The 25,501-nt window shown below is 39.8% G+C and overlaps 1 protein-coding gene across 1 annotated transcript in view; it reads right to left on the bottom strand.

Annotated features, from left to right (window-relative positions):
- Window positions 1-23,864, bottom strand: part of FBN2 (fibrillin 2) — a 178,840-nt gene extending 154,976 nt beyond the window's left edge. The window contains exons 1-5 of the mRNA XM_055791573.1: window positions 23,257-23,864; window positions 21,727-21,809; window positions 17,970-18,068; window positions 17,286-17,381; window positions 14,800-14,895 (exon numbers count right to left, since the gene is read on the bottom strand). Coding sequence (XP_055647548.1) covers window positions 14,800-14,895; window positions 17,286-17,381; window positions 17,970-18,068; window positions 21,727-21,809; window positions 23,257-23,480 — 598 coding nt within the window. The 5' untranslated portion in view covers window positions 23,481-23,864. The remainder of the gene's footprint in view (window positions 1-14,799; window positions 14,896-17,285; window positions 17,382-17,969; window positions 18,069-21,726; window positions 21,810-23,256) is intronic.
- Between the last annotated feature and the right edge of the window lie 1,637 nt (window positions 23,865-25,501).

Consider the following 25,501-nt stretch of genomic DNA (forward strand, 5'->3'; position numbering starts at 1 on the left):
CCCATGCTGAGGTGAATGTCCTTAATGGAGCACACAGAGCAGTTGAAGATTCAGAGAGCAGCAGGCAGACCTGTGCCACTACTCTTCTAGTACTATTCCCTTTATAGGGATTAGCTATTCTTTCTGTTTCATCTTGTATCTAGAATTAGTAATTGATCTTAGTGATATCCCTCCTGCTTTTTTTTTAATTTATCCAAAACCTTTGTTGCACTGCTTTTAACACCTCAGCAAGTTTAGCAGCATGTCAAGATGTCCAACCAATACCTTACTACAGCCTTTGCAAATGTGCTGATAGTGCTACAGCGCGTATAGCTCCACTCCTGTGAACTGACAATGTGTTGAAACTTCACTATGAACTGACCTTAAGCGCTAATGGTTCATTTTCCATGAGGACCACCAAAAGCTGTTTGTCAGTCCCCATCTGATGCAAAATTTACTGTTTACCCATGATGCTTTTATTCTATTCAATTTCATTCCACTGTTTTAAAGAGGTCATTGCTTCATAAGGAATACTTCAACTCTTACTTTATTTCTTATCTCCATTGATTTTCCTTCCTGTTCTTTTGGACTTTTCATGTCTTGAATACTTTGTATATCACTGGGTATTAGATGACTAATTTAAGGTCATGATTAAATAAAGAAAAATCTGTAAGAGTCATCTAAAAAAAGGTCAGCAACAGGCTTTTACAAACCAGTGTTCCTAAGGAGATACTTGCCTGAAAACGTAATTTTTTCTACTTTACTAGACCATGAAAAGTCATAACTATATTAGAAACATATTTAATATTGATCCAATAGCACTTAATTTAAACATCAATTATAATTAAATCACATTTTATTGCTATCATCTCGTTTAATACTAATAAGGTATTTTAGATTTCTGCTAGAGCTTTGCTTTCTGTTGAATGGAAGGATTGATATCTGCCATCTATGTCTACATCACACCATTTTGGTATACCAAACATGACAAAATTAATTCTCCTTTGACTGTTTTTCATATTATGATTATTCCTATGACTACATGAATTATTAACTGAGTCCTTTCAAAGAATTTTAGTCTTAGTATACATATACACATTGATTTTTTCTTGTTATGCTATGCAGCTGGTTATATGGTATTGTTTCTGTTTTACAGGTTAGATGACTCAAACGTTTTTGAACAGAAAAAAGAAAGAAAAAATGTAACTTTCTAGTTTTAAAAACTACATTGTGTAAATATCAGGAGTCATTTGCAAACACACACGAACCACATCACAGCAGCCCCAATGAGTGTATAAGAACAACATGAATAAAAATTCACTCTAAAGAAAATATGTTTGTTTCTATTCAAACAACTCTATTGAATTATTCACACATTTCTTATACCAATATAAGGCCACACTGGCATTATGGCCACACATAAAAACGTGACAAACATTCACTCAGGGAAAAGAGCATCACACCATTTTGTTATGCTAAAAGAAGGCGGTGGCTTATGATGCTGCTTCAGGGTAGTTATTTATCAATATCTAAAGCCACAGATAAAATGTGTCGACACCATACTAAACAGGTCATAGAACAGTCAAGTATTTAATTATGTAAGTTGAGCGATCTATAATAAATATTCAACAGATCATTTAGACATCTTATTATGAAAAGTTCTTGGGTATGGCAAAACCCAGAAGGGGTTCTGGGGGCTCTAAAAGTTAAAGGACAGAAAATAGGCCCAACATCGTCTCATGTAGCCTTGAAAAATTGTAATCATGTCCCATTATTTCACTGTCAGAACAGCAGCTTTTCTCACTGATTTCTTACCTGTTGTTATAAAAGAACTCCGATGAACTACCATGTGGTAGAAACTGGAATAATAAAGCTTACACACGCAGTTTCCCTCCAGTGATTCATTTTGCATAAAAATGTATGACAAATCATACACACAATGCTATTGGATTTGTAGTCATGACACCAGCTGGAACTGTGAATCCAAGACACAGTGGAATCATACCAAACTGCCATGCACAACTTGACTGAGATCCATCCTACAGTGATGGCATTATGCTTAATTTAAATTTGCTGCATCAATAATTATTTTTTTAATCTAATTGATCTGAATCTCAAAAATGAACGTGAATTTCAATTAAAGTTGAATTCTGGAAAAATCCTACCCATTCCTTTATTTTCGTAAACAAAAAGATCACTATAAATCTATATTGCCTGAGAAACCTTTTGGAGGTGTACTGGGTCTTGCTGGGATGGAGTTAATTTCCTTCACAACAACTGGCAGAAGCGCTGTGTTTTGGATTTGTGACTAAGACAGTGTTGGGAACACACCAGTGTTTCGGCCATAGATGAGCACTGCTTGTACACTGTCAAGGTTTTCTTTCTTTATTATTTTCCCACTCTGCCTTCCCCAGTGAGTAGGCTGGGGGTGGTCAAGAGTCTGGGAATGGCCCTGAACTGACCAGAGGGATATTCCATATCGTATGACTTCATGCTCAGGGAAAAAAAAAAAAAAAAAAAAAAAAAAAAAAAAAAAAAAAAAAATCTGGAGGAAAGGGTAAGGATTTTGGTTATGGTTTCTGTCTTTCCAAGTAACTGTTACACATGCTGAGACTTTGCTTTTCAGAAATGGCTTAATAGCTGCCTGCTGATACGAAGTAGTCAATAAATTCCTTATTTTCCTTCACGTGCATGCACGATTGTGCTTCACCTATCGCACTTTCTTTACCTTGACCCATGAGTTTTCAGTTTCTCTCCCCCATACCACTGTGAGGACGTGAGCAAGCAGCTGGGTGGGGGCTTACCTGGCAGCCAGGCTCAACCCACCTCAGCACCTTTTTGCTTTGCTGTAATCACTTGTATGTGCCAAGGCTTCAGTCTGAGGTACTGGACCTTTGGACTGACAGATCTCTGTTCAGTTCCCATATTTGCAACACTATATTTTTGTGGATGCTGCCAGCATGCAGGTCAATGAATAAGGACAGGAAACAAAACTGGTTTTTGATTCACCCAATCAAGACCTGAAAATCTTCATAAAACTTAAGATTGGAAAACTGGAAATCTTGTTCTTACATTTTCATACTGTACTCTTAAGGACAGTTAAAAGCTTTCCATTTAATGACTTCTTTTCAGAATTCAGTATTAATAACAAAAAATACATCACATAGAACAACTGGAGGAAGTGGAACATTCCTAAGAAGATTATTGGTTTCTATACAAAGAATCCATGACCACAGTTTTAAAAATATAAGATTAATGTAAGCCAATGAAGCAGATTAAGTCAGGGGTAGAAGTAAGACACAGACTCCACAGAGCCAGAGCATGACTTCAAGTTTACATAAATTCATGTATCTTCACATTAAGAAAAAAAAAAAAAAAGGCATGAAATTGCAGAATTCCTGTAGTTTACATTTCTAAATCTATGCCCACACCAATCTGAATTTAAAAAACATTCAGAGTCAAAAAGTGTGCCACAAGCCTCCTTTTATCAACAGCTAGGTTTTAATTGATGTAGGAATACTGATAGGTATAGCCTTGTGGAAGTATCATTGTGGCTGTTGTAAAAGAAAAGCAAACACTATATACTCAGCATAGTTCCTTAATCAATCAACATAACTACTAGGTGGAAGGAGATACAGTCTCCTGGCATAACCAAAAGACCTCAACAGTAGGCTCTTCAAGAAAACAAGGCATGAAATAAGAGGGAAGTTCCTTATGTGGGTAAGAAACAAAATGGGGAGAATGTGAATAATTTTCACGCTGGAAGGAATGCTGGGACCCACACTGATTCACATATTCTTAAGTGATCTCAGGAATGAGGAAAGGGACAAAGAAAGCTGGTCACAAGAACCACCAAAAAATGAATGACAAGGTGTTAAAATGATTACAATGCCACTTGCTCAGAAAAATCTTGAGCCACAAAATTACCTGACCCTGGGAAATAAATTGGGGAATTGCCATTTCTTCTGTTAAACTGGCTACTGGCAGCAATGGGATCCTAGGGCAGGCTGCCCCTTTGGTCTGATTTTGTATGACAACTCTCCCATATGCTGTGACTTCCTCTCCAGGAATTTTCAAGAGCTTCTTTTCATCTAATGTTCTTGGATAATATAAACCTATACAATATGAGAAATGCTTCAAATTATACTCGGCAGGATGACTTTGTGGGTAGAGTTTTTCAAGTTTTGCACAAGTACTTATAAGTAATATAGAAATCCAACATCATTTCAAATGCTCATAAACATTATAGAAGTAACCAACTTTCAAAGTTGCTGAATTCCACGGAGGACCTCTAAAGCCTCCTCCAACACAGTATTCTTAAATCTATTTGTCTACTTTGTCCTAATACATTCTACAGTCACAAAAGCAAAGATTTTTTTTTTTCTTCATTTTTACAGTTCTTCAGAACTGGGTTCTTATCTCAGGTTTTTCTACTTTTTTCCAATTTTAAAATTTGCCTACAATGCCTACACAAACAATACAAAACATCAGCACTTGCTGAATCTGACAGTTTTCCTATTTGTTTGATTATTTCAGGAGGTTTTGTACCTTTGTTAAAGACAATCCCTGTTAACAAATGTCTTAATTTCATTGTGATCGCTAACTTACCTAGATGCTCTGCAAGTAGCTCCAGATATTTTCCTGGATACATTACAAATTATTTAGTTTAATAAAATTAATGATTTTTCTGAAGAAATTACTTTTTCTTCTGAAACGCTAACAATTAAAATAAAAGAAAAGGTCCTATTCTAATGCATCTGACAAAGAGGAATATTCTCAGTGAGGAAGGAAAGAGATAAGATTAGTCAAAAATTGTCAGAGACAACATCTTCCCCCTCCTTTGCCACATGTTCCCCACTCACGATTTTGGTCCATTGCTCTATATTATCAGAACTTTTTCCTTTTCAGTGAACAATCTCTAGATGTAGAACATAATCCAATTTAAGCCCTACCTGACATACAAAACCCCAGTATTTTATACTCTCCTGGACTCATTCCTGCTTTAACTAATAGAAAATACTAGTTTTCAAGCATAGATTTTGCCCTAAGTATGGAGTACATCAACTCTGCTAGTTCTTTCTTTCATTTGACAGTACAGAACAGTGTAGCTACACTGGTTGCCTTTTAAACCCTGACTTGAAGCGAAGAAGCTTCCCCTACGCCCAAACTGCAGGAGAGCTCCATTTTACTCTGATGAAAATCCTCAGGTCCTTGGAAGAGGTTATCCAAATCTGTATTTTCATCTTCATTTTGTACACCTAATTTAAAGGCATAAAAATTTCTGCTTTTATTTCTAACACAAAGTGCAATAACCCCACAGCTATAACACTTTACTACTTACCTGTCTTATGCCTGAACTAACTGAAAAGCTCTAAAGATTACAAGTGTTTAAAAACCAGCTGGAGCAAAAGTTACAAGGCTGCTTCACTGAAGGACTTTTACCTTTTTTTTTTCTGGTGCTTACTGTCTGTGGATAAAAAGGTAGTGTCATTCAAATTTCAGGGCTTTTTTTTTTCTTTTTTGCTTTTTTTTTTCTCCCCAGTTCAACTCTGAAGGAACTTGTAATTGCTCTATACTCCTCAAGATAGTTTCTCAGGGCTTTTAGAACTGGGAGGTGGGCAGAAGCTACTCCTGATAAATTGTACTGTTCAGAAGTCACTCAGAACTAAGGATGCCCATGGACATCGGCTTCCTGCAATATGGGATTTCTCCACAAAAGGAAAGGAAGGAAGCGATTCTCCACTCCCACTCTATCCTTTTAAAAGCTACAGGTCCCTGTGACTGTTGGCTCCCCGTGAAGGTCTGTAGTCAGTTTAAGCATCCTTCCCTCTCCTCGTTTGTAGTAACAGGCCACAGGAACTCTCCACACCGGAGATCGTAATTAATTGGTTGATTTGTATGATGGTGTTTTGATCCCTGACATGGACTTTCGCTCTTACCAAAATGATTGTGTTGTCATTGTGGCTGTGAACTGTAGGTTCAGACACACAAACTCTGCTACCATGACTGACCATTTTCTGTCCAGAACAGCATAACCAACTTTGGTCTTCTGCATTCAGAGACAACCTATATTAAGTTCACTATGAGAATTATTCAAGTAACTTAGAAGTATACGCTATATATCATTAGTATTCTATCATGAAGTGACTTTGTTTGCTGTACCCATCACTAGGTATTTATCTAACAGATTGACTGTCCGTAATGCAGCCAGAGGAAAAGTGGCAAGAGGAAGGAATACTAATCATCACATAGTGAAGTACACAAAGAAAGGAAAAGAGGGAAGCAACAGAAGAGTACTGACTGGGATTAAAGTACTTTCTTAATCATTGGCAATGGCACATTCAGCATTATCCATGTCTTTTTATTAAATTGCAAAAAGTTAAACCTTGTACACAGCTAGAAGAGAGACTTTTTCAGGTATCTGCTAACAACAAATAAACATACACTCTCTTTTGTGGGGCTTTCAATGCTTTAGATATTTATTTTTCAGCTTGTGAAAGGCGAGGGAAGGGAAGTCTGAAAATCTTGTTTATCGGACATAATGATGGATGACCAAACTAGCTAATGTAGTGCCTGTAATCCTAGCAGCTACTGATATCTAAAAGCATGAAAGCAGCTTTCTGAATTTGCCCTTCAGAACTACGGCCATCCTTCAAAGACTGATGTATGCAAATACCTGCAGGTCTGAACCTGCAGAAGGAAAAGTTGTTCCCTGAACAGGGACAGTACTTAACTGTATGCATTATAGACATCTGGTGACACCTCTAGTCTCAAAAAAGCAATAAAAAAAATTAGCAGCTTCTTCTAACACAGATAATCTGACATATTTTCCTGAATCAGGTACTAACCTGTCAGATAGATGTTTACTTCTTATTGCTGCAGGTATCTGCAATCCTTAGCTCTTACTATCTCCAAAGGAAATTAGAGGTGTGCTTTTTTATTTTAAACTGAAGTTTTTTAAAAAATAATGCAACCACTGCAGCATTTTGCTTATAATTAACTTTTCACTATGTGTGGAAAAAAGCTGACAGAAACGTTTTTTAACAGAAAATTAGAAAATAAAGTAGGAAATCATGGTGAAGATTGAAAATTTAAGGATGATTCACATTTTGTACAGCTTTACTGCTAACTCATTTTTAGTTAAATTGATTAAACATCATTGACTTTAGTTAGACTTGAAGTTGATGATGTAACCCTTGTGTTTACCCCAGCAGTGATGAATACCCACTGTGAACTAGATCATGTAGTTAAGAGTATGCTGCAGTGAACTGATATTTCTTTCTCTTCACTCAACAGGCCCTGAATAACTCCTTTACGAACTTTCAGCAAGTATCTCCAGACCATGCACTCCACTTCCAATGGCTAAAAGCAGACTGAAAATGAACTAAACTGGTGTCTAGCAGGTAAATATTCCACTTAGTGTACACTGAAAAAAAACAAGACACCAGAACACATGGCCCTGTGGCAGAAAGAAACAGCGTTGATATTTGAGAGTAGCGTTTAGTAATTATTTTTTGTTTAATCTTATTCCTTTCCTTTTTCCTGCTTTCTCCTAAAATACCCTGCATTTTCATTTATAGTCACTCCCAGGGCATGCAAAATACAAAAGTCTTACACCACCTTGATAAAACAGGCAGGATGACTCCCCTAGCTAAAATCTCAGACTGAAACGCAGGATATTTAGTTGATTGCTAAGTTTGCTGAAGCTTCCCTGCCCAGCCTTCAACAAGTAACAACCTCAGGTGCCTCAGCCTGTCTTGCGGGCACAGAAGAGAGTAATAATACTTTCTTTGTCCAGTTAGCTCTTCAGAGCAGGGACCTGCTTATGCATACACACACACACATCCTAGCCCACATAAAGAACCTCTATTTGAGTTCAGGATAACAGTAGCCACTATAAAGCAAAACCTAGAAAAATTTAAAAGTTACATTCCCACAACTCCTACAAAAAGAGAAGAGCTCAATGATCAAAAGAGCATTTTTGGTGTTAAGCACCTGAACAAAGTTTACAGTCATTGGGGGACAGCTAAAACAAAAAGAGCAACTTGAGAAAAAGTACAGGTCCGTTTATAACCACTCATACAGCAGCATGCCACGTCTGGCGGACAGGAAAACCTCTCGAGCATAACCTGCCACAGTCTACACAGCAAGAAGTTCTGCAGTTTATGAGATTACAGGGGTAACACCAACTATACAAGATCTGAATACATGCCCCAAAAGTTTTCACTTCTTCTCGTGGAACTGCTACCATCAACAGATACGGAAAAGCTGTGTAAAGATAAAAGATCTTTTGAATGTCTGTCAGAGGAAGGAGTAGTTTCTTAAAGAATTTCATTTCCTCCTTGCTTCATTTGCACCTGGCCACTGTCACTTAAGCACACTCAAGCATCTTCAGCAGTACTACAGACTAAATATGAATTGTATGTTTTCTTTATAATAAAAATATGTTTGAGAAGTTTTGTCCTATATTAAATTGCATCAATTTGCTATACAAGCTTCATCTTATTCGTATGTATTATCAAAAAATACCTTTATAACTTTCAAGTGGTGATCCTTGTCTTCATTACAGCTCCACTTCAGTTTTTTCTTTGTTCTTTATTCTTTTGCCTCAGTTACGCTATGCTATTAACACTTTTACCAAGAATGCTTTTTGCTCCCTCCTGCCCCTTTCTCTGTGCTGTTGATTGACTTCTTCACTCTCTTCCCAGCTTGAAGAAAACCTTTTTTTTATTTTTTTTTCTCTTTTTCCCCCTTTTTCTTCTTAGACACAGGATCATCAAATTACTTTCCAATCAGAGAAGGTCAGACAAAGGCAACTGATCTCAAATATAATGTTTAGATGTATGCTCTCCTACCCCACAAACTGAACATCTATTTTAGTTACATCCTCTACCTCAAACCTTTTTCACCATCCTCTGCAACACCCTGTTCTTAACTGCAGGGACACAACACTTACCCTGCTGCTGCCCCTCCTAGAACTCTTCAATTGCATGGGCCAAGTTCTTGTAGGTATTGTAGAACTCGCATAAAAATTGCTGCCTGGCTGGAGAGGAGGGTTTCTACTGACTACCTGGCTGTATCTATGCAGAGTCTTCCCTATTAACCCACTAAAAACCCGCAGGGAGGCAGCTGCCCCAGTCACTTATTTACTCCATCTGTCATGAAGTATGGGTTCTCAACAACTTTAATAGACAGAAATTTCAAAATTCAGTCAGTCAGAGAAAGTGTCCAGACACTTTTACTGGGAACACCAAGCACAATAAACACACTGGACTAAAACATCTGAGCAGCAATTTTCCCAAGAACAACCCAAAAGTTCCCCTGTTTCAGAAGTCCCCATGCTATATTAAACTATTACATCTGTACATTTTTCCTCTTTTCTCACCTGCCCTAGCATGATACCTTTATCTGAAATCTGCTCCCTTCTTCAAAAGGATATTCTTCCCAAGCTATGCATTTCTACGCAGTCCAAACCTTTTTGCTTCCCATTGTAAGCCACTCACATACACAGTAAGTGAGCACTGTTCTTTCTCCTACATGGGATGGAGGCAAACTTAGATCAGTGACAGGATTCTTCCTTCCACTGGTTCTTCATCCCTTTAGCCCACAATAAAGAAGGAAGAAAATAACATTGCTTTTCCACAGCTACCTACCTCTACAGATAATTAAAAAACTGCACACACCATGTGTCACAATACAAATATCATTCACCCAGACAATCTCGAGAAACCAAAGAAACTGCTCATGATAGAAAACCTGTTCTTTTGTGTACAACTGAGGATGAGACCTCCTAATCTATCTGTTTCTTTATTTTCATTTATTTTTCACAAGGAAAAATTCAACAGCAAAATTTTGACATCTGTTTTTTTCTTTAAAAAGAAAAAAAAACCACAACAAAACAAACAAAAGCAAATACTTGAATCTTCTGTGTTTACAAATCAAAGACAAGAAGCTGACCAAATGAACACTTTGATAGGAAATAGAAAAGCTCATTGTATATATCCAAAAGAGTAAAGCCCAAGCTCCCAAACAGGTTCTGCTTTCTTGTTAACCCAGCAGCAAGTCTCAAGTTAAATACTGTCATCATTCCAGTCATTAGTTACTGCTCAGCCTCCTGTCTCCAGTCCGGAAATTAGTCTGCTCGGAGCCCAGATAGCTGAACAAGCAGTCACGTTTTATCATATAACTGAGGCTGGGAGGCCAGTCTGAAGGAAAGCTACATATGTTCTATATTAGGAAGAAAATACCTAATTTAAAAGAACTTAATTTACAGAACAATAAAATGTATGCATTTAAAACACAGCGATGTAAGAAAATAACAAAACGAAGTCTCTTATAACTCCGATGTGATTTGCAAAGGAAGTTCATGTAACCTTAAATTATAAAATGTTAGTTAAAAGAGTTATGAACTGTTGCTAAACTCAGTTTTAAATTAAACTACAGAGGCATTTCTTGCTGTAAAGTATTACAGGCAACCATTGCAACCAAGAGATGAAGAAATCATTGCCTTTTGCATTTTGTTGGAAAGCATAAACTTCTTATTAGGTTAAAAGCATAAATTATGAATAAGTACTGAACAGAATAGGCATTTAAAGTATCCTTCACAGTACTCCAGCTCATGTAAAGCATAAAAAAAATTAACATTCACAGTTACTATAGTAGAGACCTTTTACAGTTATTACCAAGATATACTACAGGAGTCATCTTTCTTTAGCTGAGTAATATACAATAAATTAGTTAACTTATTTTTTTGAATATGAGAAAGTCTAGGCAACACCAAGATAAGAGTCTAGGTGAAATTTTACTTAGTCCTTTCCACTGCTGGAAAAGTATATTATATTATAATAGATAAGCAAATTATATAGCAATTATATATATTACATATATGTTATATTTTTGTGACAGTGACAGAAGCATATTTGTCTTACTATCCCCAATTTCAAGTAAGGAAATGTAAATTTTTGATTATAATAACTCAGTTTCCAAATAACCATGCAATGTAGCTTAAATCTTTTATAACAATAGCATTCTACATGTAGAATTGAAAGGCTAAGACTTCGAAGGACAGCTAAGAAATATGGATGCCAAAATACTGGTGTTTCATTCCTTTACATGGCTTGAATTCTGCAGCTTAAAGTTTTACAATGAATTATAAGAAAGCAAACTTCAATGCTTTCATCACCACAAAAGTTGTTACAATACCCATATGTACTAGAATCTTTTAAACAAGTCAACTTATTTCAAGTATAAGCATAGTTATTAAAAAGTCTGAACCATCATTGCAGCTGGAGTCTGTCATACGTACTATGATTCTACAGTTCTGAATCTAGCTAGACAATGGAAACAAGTCTTAACCAGCAACAATTTCTTCTGTCAGGCACAAAAAGCAGGTTTACCAAGTTCTCTTGCAATAAATAATAAAAAAAAAAAAAATGAATGCAATCAATTTATAAAAATTGCAATATTACAATTCTATCATGTTATAGTACTGCAATAATTATCATCCATCTTGGATATAGAAGTTTGACTGTTGAATTTGGACAAATGTAAGCTCCCTCTGAATTAAGGCTTAAACTATAAAGCAGCCTAATGCTGTCCAATCCCTTGAAAATCCATTCTAAACTGACAGACTTGGTAGTGTCTTATTTTTGCTAGAAGGTAGGTGTACATTCTACAAATAAATGTTCCTGGAAATGGCTGCAAATATCAACAGAGTTTTTAACAGAATAATGCTTCCTATTTCCCCACTAGCCAAAATATAAAAGATTTGAGTTCTTGCACTTGGTTTGTAAGAAGCAACTACAGAGAACGGGCTGGATGTAACTTGCAACAGCAAAACCCTAAACCACCAGCAATGAATAACAGTGTGTAAATCTGGTTTTAAGAACAGAAGTGACAAGCAATTAGAGACAAATAAACAAAGTCATCCTTTACATTTCTCTGTTGCTTGTGACATCTAGTGGGTATACAAAACAGCCTTGAATAGCAAATAGAAGCTCCTGATATTTCAGTATTTGGTTTAGTTATTTCTTTCATCTACATGGAAATTACCTCCATTTCATAGTGAACAAGCGTAGAAAAATGGTGCAAGGTATTTTCACAATTTATAAAAAGCTTGGAGCACTTCAGACCCGAATTTAAAACACAGAATTCCACAGGACTCCCTTCAGAAGCCATTTCTAAACACATGAACGACAAAAGGTGTTTGGAAGCAGCCAGCATGGGTTTGCCAAGGGTAAGTGTCATCACCACTTTCAACCCTGAGGTCACTGGAGCCGAGGACAAGGGCATGGCAGTGGATGTTGCTTTACTTGAGAAGGCTTTTGAAACAGGCTCCCACTGAGAGACTGTAATTGGTGAGATACAGACTGAGTAAGTAAGCAACGTATAAGGTGAGTGGAAAATGGGCTGGACTGCTGGCTCTAACAGTTGTAATCAGCAAAGTCCAGCTTGTAGCCAGGAAACTAGCACGGTCCTTCAGGGATGAGTACTTGGGCAAATAACAGTTTAATGTCTTCATCAACAACCTGGGTGGTGGCACAAGAGCACACTCATCAAAATTGCACATTACACCAAATTTAGGGCACGAGACAATATGCTGGAGGGCAGGGCTTCTACTCAGAGTGATCTGGATGGTTTAGAAAAAACGGGCGTATTCACATGAAGTTCAGCAAAAGCAAAGGAAGTCTCACATCTGGGATGAAATAATCTGATGGAACAACAGAGTGTTGAGGCTAACTGCCTGTAACACAGCTCTTGAGGAAAGGATAATGGGGGTCCTACTAGAGAACAACCTGGACATGGAGCAGCAGCATACCCTTGCAGCAGAGAAGGCCAGCTGCATGGGCTGCAACAGGATGAGCACAGCATCCAGTCCAGGCAAGTGGCTTTTCAGCTCCATTTGGCACTTGTAGAACTGCATCAGAGTACTGTGTCCAGTTTTGGATTCCCAATACAAGGAAGAAATGGACATATAGAAGAAAATCTAGACAAGGGTCACCAAACTGGTCAGGGAGCTGGAGAGCTTGCCCTGTGTGGAAAGGCTGAGGGACCCGAGTTCAGCCAGCCTTAAGAAGAGAAGGTTTCAAGGGGACTATTGCTGCCTGTAACTACAGAGGCAGTATTGTTGCCTATAACTGTTCAGAATGAAATATAATCATAAAATATAAATAATACAATATTATTTATAATAATAATATATTATAAATAATATATAATAAAATATAAAATACATTGAAATCGAAGCTGGACTCTTCTTCCAGGTTCACAGCCATCAGACAAGGCAACAAACACAAGTCAGAACATGCAAGACTGCAATTAGATATTAGGGATATTTTTTGTGGTTTGTTTGTTTATTTGTTTTACATGAGGATGATCAAATACTGGAATAGGTTGTCCAGGGATGTTGTGGAATCTCCATCCTTGAAGGTGTTCAAAACCTGAGTGGACATAGACCCCAGCAGCCTTATCTGATTACACTTGCTTCAGGCAGGTACTGGACTAGATGGCCTGTGGAGATCCCTTCTGATTTAATTTTTTTTTATCAATCTAAGAAGTCTACTTCTGCACTGAGTGGGTGTCTTGTCCACTGCTAATGAGAATTAAATATATGACTTCTATTTTCCATTAATGCAAATGAATCCATCCCCCTTTTTAGTACTGACAACATTTTGAATATTTTAAAGGAGTAAGACAACAATACATACTAGTACCCAGCGTTTCACACTATGATTGCTCAGTTCTTCAGTACCCTTTTTGATGAGAACATGTATTTGCAAACACACCACCTGGGAGAAAGCCCAAGAATAATATTTCTGCTAACCTCTTCAGCACCACCTTTGATTATTCTTACAAACTTCATGTTAAAGGATGTACAAGATTATTGTTTTGATAAGCAGTCGTCACGATAGCTACTCATTAAAAATCCATTCTAAATAGACAGAGATTTGGGTTACACTTACCAGTTTGATGTACATAAAATACATTCTAAAATTAGATCTAATGTTGAGCACTTCTACATTACTATATTTCCACAGTCTTTGTTTCAGAATACAAACAATGCTCTGATTTACTAAAAAGCATGAACTATAGATTTCTGAGAGTGGAAGCAGGTTTATTCTAAATCATGGTATGTAGATTCAGTGCCTTAATTCTTTGCGTGCTAACCACATAGTGTAACATTTAAAATGTTTTGTTCAGCTCCATTGAAACTGACTTCGTCGGTATCTCTAAACCCATAAAAGGCAGCTTAGGATTTTTCCATAAAATTTTATAATAAAATCCTAGATTAGTCCCCATTTCATGAAAGCACAATTAGTTAAGATACGTTTAAGATGTTTTCTCATATAAGCATGGTTTTAGGAACTGATCTCAGTATCCTGGTAACTGGTTATTTTTTCGCTCCATCTCACTTTCTCCTGTAGGACAGAACTAACCAGAGCAAGGAACTTCCCAAGTTCCTCTTGTGAAAGAGGTGTTACACAGAAAAAGAATCCTTCAGTTAGTTACACGATCAGCAATTTTGCTATCAAGTTATTTCACGAAGCTGAGAGCAAAAGATAGATCAAATTTGAACTGTTACATGAACAAAATAAGCAGCCTAAATGAGCTGAAATTCGTACTAATTATGACAGTTTTGTACTTGCCAATATGAAATGGGGCTACCGGACTAAAAAGGAAGACAGTTTCTAAAATTACAAATAATAAATGGTTTACTGGAAGCTTACTGGCTCAGCCAGAAAATACACAGCATAAAATATATACATACTGCACTGTTGCATATAACTTTTCATAATTTCCTTCCTTATTTCTTTCTTTTACCTCTTTCACACTGAGGGCCAGTAAATCCATAGACACATGCACAGCGATTAGGTCCAATACACCGTCCTCCATTCTGGCAGCCATTTTCACAGACAGCTTTAATTAAAAAAAAATATTAAAATGTTATAGTAATGATATTTCAAAGATTATCATATGTGGTATTCAAAAATATTTTTTTTCCTCTCAACCGATCTAAATCTTTCTGGACCTGAAGATCAAACTGATCTCCTTCCTACCCATCATCACCAACAGTAATGACTGTTCAACTCAAATTCCATTAGCACCTGTTTGATGCTAATAGCAAGCATATGATTAATTAATCACATTTAGCACAGATCAGCAGATGTTTAACTAATTTTTAAACAGTTGTGCAGCTCTAGTCGCCAATTTCAAGAATTTATAACCATCACCAAACTTAGCAGATAAAAACTCGTCTATTTTGAGATTTTCTGAGTGTATTAAGTTGTACTATTCATTCACAACAGCAGTAAACCTTTCAAGAAGGGAGGCCTGGGAAGTCAAAGAGACAGGTAATTCACCTCTCAGAGTTGATACTGGCAGGAGAAGTGATGTTTAGAGCAAGGGAAAAGAATTATCATTTTAACTTGTCTGTAAGTACCTTCAAAAAACTGTTTCCTAAAAGATCCCAACAAGAAATAAAACAATTTTGGGGGAGTATAAATCCACAGTACATATAGACAGAGAAGATATTTTACAGTTGAAGAACTTCAGAGCACCCATTCATGTAATTTATCAATGGTGTGAGTAAAGAACAAAACATGCTGTCAAAGCACTGAAATCTTCTCAATTTGAAAGGAAGACGGTTCTTCAGCAAGGTTGAAAAATGCCATTAAGAGTGCTTTAACTAACTAATCCGGTCTGTTTTCAGGCTTATTGCTTCCAGGACACACAGCCTTGTTCAGAATTCACACATGTTCCAAATCAATGTATTTCACCATAAAGGAGAGCCCCACCATTTTTAAGTGGCTCTGAACAAGAGCAAAGGGACTTTGGTCTAGAAGTCTCCAGGCTACCTTCCTACACAGGTCTCCCCAGTCTGGAGGCGGCATTTTTAACACACTTGAGTATCCAGCGCAAAAGAACCTCAGCGACCTAGAGAAGGTAAGTATTTCAAGCTGACTGGAAAAAATATACACGTCAACTATATCACAATGGGGAACATAAAATATATGGTTATGTGGAAATGTGATGAAGCCCTACTTCTTATCAAGAACTATAAAACTGAATTACTTTTTACTGATAAGGTGTATCTTATGCATAAAATGAAGACACTTCTCTGCATGTGTCACCTTACTGAATTAAAGGACAATGACACTTTCGCAAGACAATTAACTTCATTGTATTTAAGACACATTTCTAAATATATATAGTAAATAAATTAAGTAAAAAGGATAATGACAATTTTACATTTTTCAGACATTCATTCCATATTGTGTCTAGAAGAAAAATACTCAACCTTACTTCAAATTTTAACTGTACAATAAGGCAAATTTCAAGTTTGTTCAAATTTTCTGGATTGCTCGAGTCACTGCCTGAAAATCCAGTCCCCTTTTCATTTATTCACTGGAATATGGCCTGTGTGAGAGCATTCAGGTGTTGACCCAATTCTTTAAAAGTACCAGCAAGGGGCTAGCAACTCTTAGCAATATTTACATTTTAGGATTAAAATTATTACCTAAAATTTTAGAGAATTTTATCTAGGTAGAAATAAACCAAGAGCAAGACTGCTCTCCATCATTTGCAAAAATTATCAAGACAAAGGGATTCAGTGTAACTGAATAGTCTAACTGTTCAGTTAACTGCTCTTTGCATGGCTGCCTTTCATTTGTCTCCAGTTCCTTCAGACTAACTTCAGCAATTAATTTCTCAGGTAATTAGTAGCCAGCTGGCTTCAGAATACACTTTGAGTCTTTCCTCATCCCTGCAGCCCTTAGTGATTTTTGTTTGCTACATTTGTACAGCTTGTAAACACTACTGTGACAGGTAGAGCTGTGCAAATAGTTGACTTTCTAGCCTGTCTGCCAAACTGAAAAGGTATTCAAAAGCTTGAACTATATTTAATGTTTTTCCTTAGTCAAGTAGAAAACAGAAAAACGTGCTTTAACAGCAGTTAGGCTGTTGTTCTTAGATGGATAAACTTCATAAAATAGAATGAAAAATTAGTGATCACCTGGTAAGAGAAGGAGAGTGGGATGTATGCTGCTACTGTTCCCAAAGGATCTTCCAAAACTGTTTGGTGAATTCAATCCCTACTCAGATTTTTAGAGAATTATAAATGCACTTCAAGCATGAAGTGACTTTCAGGTAAACACTATACCCCCAAAAAAGCACTAAATTTGTCACAGACTTCTCGTTATATTTCAGCATGTTGGCTTTTTTTATCTTCCTACTCTACCTGCAGTGAAAGAGCTAACTTGCAGGACTTATGCAGATTTACTTTTAAATGCAACAGAGCAGTTACTTACGCTGCCCGCAGTAAGTTCCAACGTAGCCCTTCTGGCACTGGCACCGGTCATCCGTGCATGTGCCACCGTTCATGCAACTAATGCTGCACTTTTGTACTGCAGCGGAGCCCAGGCAGAGAGATACCAGTGTTAGGCAGAGATACCACATTAGGAAGCAAATGTGAATGACAACAGAGGCATCTAAAAGTAGACATGAGCTTTGTACAATATGTCATGTATTTAAATGTACACTCAGGTATTTTGTAACCAAAGCCGTCCACACTGTAGCTATTAGTCAGCCATTATTTTAAAAGGAAGAGTTGTTTTTTTTTAAAAAAGAGGGTTTTTTAGTTTTCCATGCCTATATTTAGCAACTTGGAACTTTTAATTCTCTTGGAGGCTGTACAATCCTCATTGCTTAGGAAAATGGACTTGATGAAAATGTTAATAACATGCAAATTTGTATTTAAACTTGCTTATTTCTTTAAACACTTTTTTTTCCAATTTTTCACACAGAGTAAACATACATGCATAGTGTATCAAACTTTATCAAAAACCAGAGATATGCCAAAGCGTTACATGCATATATGCAGTAATGACAAGTTCTTTTTAAAGAATTTACACAGTAGTTATTTCTGACTTGACAGTCAAAAAGAATTACCTAAAATGAAATCTGTAATGAAAACAAATATAGAAAGTCCTTACTAGATTTTGATCCACAAGTAGGTAATATCTGTCCACTTGCACAAGTGCACATGTTAGGACGGGAACAAAATCCATCACCACAGCTATTTCTACAAATTGCTGAGGAAAAACACAAAAAGACAGTGATTAATAGTAACCTTAGTCTTAAACTAGAGGAAAAAGTCCTAAGTATGTTAACAGCTTCTTTTAGAAAACACAACCAAAACAAAACAAAAGGAACACTTGAATGCCTATTTCAATGGGAGAGTTTATATACATGCAAAAGTAATTGTAAGTTAAATAAAGCAAACTAATTTTTGGTGTAATCAATATCTCTGACAAATTTAAAGGCAAAGAGAATCATATATGGCATATTCAAACATCGGTCTGACCACTGAAACCAGATAGTCAAGTCTTTCCCTAATTAGAACTACCAGCCTATTACATGAGTAATGTAAAATTATTAAATTTACATATTGTAGACCACAAGACCAGTAAGTTTACCAAGAATCCAAGATATGAATGAATAGAAACAATATAGATCATAATGTCAATTGATGGTATAGCTCCTCTCTTATAATTGATATTTTAGAGGCATTTTAGGGTCTCTTTTTTTCTAAGATTATCCATCCTTCACACAAACCCGTTTTTTGAGAAGTCCATGTCCAAATGATGGGCTTTAGAGATTTTGTGTAGCTTCCCTAAACACAGTTTTCTGTACTCAAATATTTCTCCATCGTCATTTAGAAACTAACTTTATAAAAATTTCAGGGAAGGCTGTCCACACTGTATTATGGATCCATAACATGCACGCTGTTGTGCTATCCCCCTGATGCATCTAAATCGTGCCTTCCCTTCTCACTCACCTGCCAAGGGAGCTCTATTGCACGAAGGAACAAGTGAACAAGGAAAGAGTTAAAGGTTAAATCCAGATTCTAAACGAGATCCAAATGAATACATCTAAATAATCTGCTGGATTAGCAAATGCACCAAAAGAGACCACGAATCATTAAGAGCTAGTACCCAGTACGACACAGGAGGACTTAAAAAACCACTATTGTGTGAGAGACAGCTTGTAAAGCAAAAAAAAAACCCCAACAACCAAGAATCACAGTATCTTTGTAAATAACTCTGGGGTTTTGAAAGAATCAAAAAATCTGGAAGCATATCTCCATTGAAGGACTACAAAAAGAACAAATACTTTGACAGATAATTTGTCAAGACTATATCAACAACCTAAAAAAACCCTGCCTATGTATATTAAAAGGAAAGGAAAAAAAACCCCACACCTGGCCATATACATTTTAAAAAAAGGAAGCAGAGATAAGGCCTTTCCCAGAATGCTTGTGCTCTACCTCTGATTTAGAAAAAAAATGCATAAACGAGACATAACTCCTACAAGGAAGCAAATAATTTTCTTGCCCCATTATAGAAGTTAAATATGCCCCCTGATAAATTAACATGCTCTCTTTCAACTTTTCTCCACCAAATCAGCAGCTCTGTACTGATGCCAACTCAGACCAAACCAGAACAGATTTTCTAAACCCACATCCTCCTTGACATACTCCAATAAAGGCCACATTGCCTTTGGAGGGGAGTAGACAAAGCCACAGCAGGGGTCCACTGACACCACTCTTTGGGCATCGAAGAGATGCAATGTGGATCATCCACAATTACCATTACATTCTTCTACAGCCATGCCCTAAACATGAAGGCATGAGAGGTGAAAGAGTTTGTGGGATTTTGCTATTTAGTTGAAATTAGAGACATACCACTGACTGATACAAAATATTTTTTTCCATTAGCAGGTGTAAAAGTGAGAAACAGGACTCAGATTTAGTGCACTTGACAAACACGTAACAGGACTGTTTTCCTTGTATGAATGTTCAGTCCATCTTCATACAACATAGATCAATGTCCTGGTTAAGCGAGGTCTACATTTAGACCATTTTGTTAATTATCTGTTCCATTTTGTTAATTATCTGTTAGGGAATAATTTTTTATCAACTCAAAGCCCTATAGCCAAAAGCATATTCTAAATGTGCTTTAGTCAGAGCAGTTTATTTTATTTAAAGAAAAAATAAACCCAACCAGACCCTTGTTTTTTAGGTATCAGATCACTTTTAATCATAAATATGTCACAAACCACCAACAACCATCATCACATTATCAAATGAAAACATTGCAAAGTCAGACCAGTTTCCTGTTGACCCACCACTACTAGATCATTGATCTCTCTTCATGAAGTAATACTTTAAAATCACCAGTTACAATCTGCACTAAATATAATCAATGCATCTCCAACAAGAAGTTTGCTACCTTGTCCATCATCCTGTGAAGAAGGCTTCATCTAGCTAAACAGCTCTAGCCAGAAGGATCATCATCTCAACAAATGTTTAATAGGAGCATAGCAATCTGTGCTCTCAAACCTCCACCAAAAATACAAAAAAGGGTCACAGCCAATCTTACAGATGGTCTGGCAAAATCATTCACCCTTCAAACACGTTAGGGAGCTGCAATTAAGCTTCAGTAAGTAAACAGGAGCTAAAAGATATCCTTTGTGCACATAAATTGAAAGTAAATCAGAGATAGCCAGCTGAACCTGAAAACCTACCAACAGCAACTCCAGTTTGCATTTAAGTAAGCCAGTATTATGAGATAATAAATGTGATCTGAATATTTTGAGGAGCTCCTCTTATCACACAGTGGTACTGATAGCAGCATCTTCCTCTGAATGACATGTTTATTAACCTTTGCAAGGAAATGCTAGGTCAACCTCAGATAAAAATCTGTGATACACATGGCACCTTCATAAGAATTACTAGCAAGGCAAATTTATTCATGTAAAACGAGTATGAACAGGTTAACAGTCCTGAATCATAAGGCAGCAGCCCAAAAAGTCACCTTTATGACCACATACCATGGCTTACTGCCCATTCCTTCACTAGTCCTATATGTCTGTAGTTTGTTGGAGTATTACAGAGACCTTCATTGCTTATGTACAGGGAAATACGTTCTTGAACCTGAGTTCTGAAGCTGAGCACACTTATTAGCAAGAGAGATGATGACAGGCTAGGATGAATGGGAACAGACTCATATTAAGAATCAAGAACTCTAACAAGCATGTGTCTAATAGCTTTTGTCTAACAGACAGAAAACATAATTCTCTACTTCCTTTCTAGGTAGGCAACATTCCCTAACCAGAGCATTGAGCAGATTTGGATGGGTTTTTTTGCCAAGCCATGTCAACAGCCACATCTGTCAGCACAGTACCTATTATGACCAAGCAGTAATTCCAGTCTACATGCTTTATAGCTGTTAAAACACAACTAAAAGCGACAAGCAAGTGAATAAGCACTCCAGATGTAAAGTTTTCCATTTGATTGCAATTCCAAGCCTAGCACAGAAGTTTCACAAAAATTAAGATCTGATTTGCTTTATATAAAGACCTTTTGGCTTTTTTTTTTCCTGTTACTATAGTGGATTATTTGATTTCTGGAAGGTTTTTTCCTTCTTCCTTCATTGTCATGTTCTTATGTAAAAACTAAGTGCAGACATGCCTCTTACGAGCACACCAAGGAAAATACAGCAATTGGCTGATCTTTTGATTGCAACAAAAGTAGACTTGTAAATCCATATTTTTCTCTTCTCTTCAGAAATAAGGCAAAAGACAGAACTGAATTCTCTTTTCTCATATTGAATGGGGCAGTAACTCACAAAGAATATTTATTTTTATTATTACCCCTAGGGCAGTAGAAACTTGAAGTCAGACACTTACGAACAATGCACTGATTTCCTCCAGGGAGCGTTTTCCATCCAGGGCAACAGTACGAATGGAATCTAGAGCCACACACATTTGGCCTGTCACACAGACAAACAAATAAAAGTATATACAACAATATAAAACAATGTAAATTGTATCCAAATTTTTATGTACACACAGGGGAAGAAACCAGCTGCATGAAATAAAAACAAAGTGTATAGCAAAGCTATCTACAAAAAAAATCCTCCCTAAAGGAATAAAATCTTCTTCCGCTATAAGAAGTTCCAAGCCATTTTATTTTATATTAGTTCAACTGGTTAGTACAAAGAGGAGAGGCAAGCTAGGCAACAGCAGGCCACATTCATCCCTGGTAGAATTATTTAGGATATGCAAGGGATGAGTTTGGTTCTTCATTCATATACAGTCTTAGAAACCTTGCTATAAAAACTGGCTTCATGCTGCCATCTGACACAAGACAGACACAATGACTGATCATAAAGACTAACAAGCTAATTCAAATTACCAAGAGCTCCCCGAAACACCAGGAAAAACAGATTTTGCTTAGTTTCCCTGCAGAAACCGAAGTAAAGTGAATGTCCAAGCATCTTAATATTGTAACATGCTCGAGTAAAAGCCCAGCGTTGTACATCCATTAGTTGTAACGCAGCCCCACACAATGTCTGCTTTTAATATAACCGCAATAATTAAAAGACCTCATTTCACAGCCGAGGACAAAATACCCAGTTCAATTGAGCGCAATCCCTCCGTTGCGGAACGGGGCGGGAGGGCAAGATGTACCGAAGGCAAACGCAAGGACCATAGTCTGGGGTCTGAGGCGGGGGACTGCTGCGGGGAGGCAGCGGCTGGCTGCGGGGCGGGCTCCGCGGCGCTGACCGCGGGGGCCGGCGGGGGCCGGGAAGGGCTGTCGGGCGGGCGGCGGCGGGGAGGCCCGAGCGCGGCGCGGCGCGTCCCTGGCCGCGGAGAGTGTTCCTACCTGCGGAGCCCGTCCCTACCCGCGGAGCACATCCCTGCCCGCGGAGCACATCTCTTCCCGCGGAACACATCCCTGCCCGCGGAGCACATCCCTGCCCGCGGAGCACATCCCTGCCCGCGGAGCACATCTCTTCCCGCGGAGCACATCCCTGCCCGCGGAGCCCGTCCCTACCCGCGGAGCACATCCCTGCCCGCGGAGCACATCCCTACCCGCGGAGCACATCCCTGCCCGCGGAGCACATCTCTTCCCGCGGAGCACATCCCTGCCCGCGGAGCACATCCCTGCCCGCGGTGCACATCTCTTCCCGCGGAGCACATCCCTGCCCGCGGAGCACATCCCTGCCCGCGGAGCACATCCCTGCCTGTGGGGCACATCTCTTCCCGCGGAGCACATCCCTGCCCGCGGAGCACATCCCTGCCCGCGGAGCACATCCCTGCCCGCGGAGCACATCCCTGCCCGCGGAGCACATCTCTTCCCGCGGAGCACATCCCTGCCCGCGGAGCACGTCCCCACCCGCGGAACACATCCCTACCCGCGGAACACATCCCTACCCGCGGAGCGCGTCCTGCTGTCCTCGCCTGCGGACCCGGCCGGCGGCGGCGGCGCTGCCGGCCCCGTCCTCCCGGTACGCGGCTCCAGGGTACATGCCGCCCGCTGCTCCGGCGGGGCGGACCGGCGGAGGCTTTTGTTGCCCGGCTGCTCCCTGAGCCCAGAGCGCCAGGCAGCCCAGGCACAGGATGCAGGGCTGCACCCAGAGCCACCGCCGTCTCCCCATCCTGCGGTTGCCCCGGTGGGAAACGGCGGGGGCGGGCGGGGAGCCGGGGAGAGGTGTGCCTGTCCCGCACCGCCGTCAGGGGCACGGCCCCGCTCCTCACTGGGGGAAGGCTTCAGCGACGGAAACTCTTTCTTCTCTCCTCCCCAGCCTGCCCTGCCGCCGCGGCCGTCAGCGGGACGCGGTGATACCAGCGGCGGGGTCCACGTTGCATCACCCCCCTCCTCTCTCTCCAAAGAGAGGGGGAAAAGGAGGGAAAAAGAGAAGTCGAGTTGCTTGGGTTTTTCTCCCCCTCCCTCCTTAAAAGGAAATCCAACAGAACCACGTTGAACTTCCCTAGAAAAAACGAACACAAGATGATAATTAGGAATAAGCGCGTCCAAAGAAATGTGCCGAGGCGGACAGTGAGGAGAGCAAAAGCCCCCGTGCGGCGCAAGGGGCGATGTTACAGCTGGCGGGCGGTGCGGGAGAGGCCGGGAGGCGGGGGCGGGGCTGCTGCTCCCGGCCGGTGTGCGGCCGCCCGGGGGGGAGGGGTCGAGCGGCTCCACGGTCGCGGGATTGATGCGGGATCGATGCGGGATCGATGCGGGGTCGATGCGGGATCGATGCGGGATGCGGATTGCGCCGCTGGCACAGCGGAGCCCAGCGGGCCAGGCCGAGCCAGGGGAGCGGGCGCCGCTGCCGCCGCACACGTGGGGCTGCGGCGGGGGCCGGGAAGAGGGAGCGGCGGGGGAGGGGAGCGAGGGGGCGGGCGGGCGGCTGCCGGAGAGCCGCGGGGACGCGGAGCACGCGGAGGGCGGGCGCTGCAGGTAGAGCTGGCTTAACGGGGAAGTCTGCGCTTTCCTTCCGCGTCCCCTCCCAAGTCCCTGAGAACTGCACCATGAAATGTACGTGGTCCCGCCTTTGCGGGGAGACTGATCGGTAAAACCCCTCCGTAGAAAAGCATCCGGGGTCCAAAGGAGAGGTCCAGGGCCAGGCTTCAGGACGGGGCCCGGCAGGATCAGGCCTGAGGGTGGCCCTTCCACCCGGCCCCGCAGGCAGACGGGGGCGGGAGCCGCGCACCCATCCCGCACCCCGCCGGAGCGGACGCGGGGCCTCGGCGGGGTGGGCCGGGAGCGCCAGGCAAGGGCGCCTGGCGTGGGCACTCGTTCCCGCCTGGTTCAGCCGCCTGTATCGGTGGTTTTGCCAGCAAGCTGACAAATTTCTTGAAAACACTTCAAAAGGCACCAAGAGCTAAGAGCCTTTGAACTATATGAGTTTGTGGTTTCCTTCGGGAGTCGTTTTTTGAGGTTCGCACGCTAAAGTTTTACTTGTTTTCCTCTCCCTGTTTTTCTCTACATAAGCATCTTAAAATGAATGCAAAAAACCCTCCTAGCTTGGCTAATTTCGTAATTACTTTTTAAGGCCATAACCATGCCTTTACCTAGATGTGCTGAACAGTTAGCCATCAGGAAAAAGGAAACAAAAGCAGTGAAGGCATGTCCTTGCTGAAAATCCCTGAGTGCTTTCTCTGGGTCGTTCTGGTAACAACAGGACACAATCTGGTTTTGTCATCTGAGAAGATTTATTGCTTTGAATTACAGCTATACGGTTGAGCACCTCACCATACATACCATGGCATCCTTTGGCAACAAGGAAAGTTGTTGGGGTTTTTTTCCTTTTAAAACAAAACAGAAAACATGTAGCAGCTTCTTTTAGCTCCGTGTGCATATTATGTGTCATTTCTAATTCTAGAATGAGATGCAGGAGTCATGTCTTGTTATCTCTGCAACAAAACCCACTAGCTAAGAAGCCAGGAAGTTATTCCCTTATTCAAGTCACTGGCTACTTTCACAGTCCAGTGGCTGCATTTACAGATCTATATTCTGACTCACCAGAAGCTAATTTTAAGTTGGGAAGGTTAGCAAAAGTGACTTGGCATGGGAGGAACTGAATCTTTAAAGGTAAAGCCTTGAGAAATTTAGGGAAACTAAGGGAAGCATTTAATGAAAGAACTATTTAATGAAGACAACTAGGTAGAAGAG

This window comes from Falco peregrinus, chromosome Z (genome assembly GCF_023634155.1).
Source record: "Falco peregrinus isolate bFalPer1 chromosome Z, bFalPer1.pri, whole genome shotgun sequence".
Taxonomy (NCBI): domain Eukaryota; kingdom Metazoa; phylum Chordata; class Aves; order Falconiformes; family Falconidae; genus Falco; species Falco peregrinus.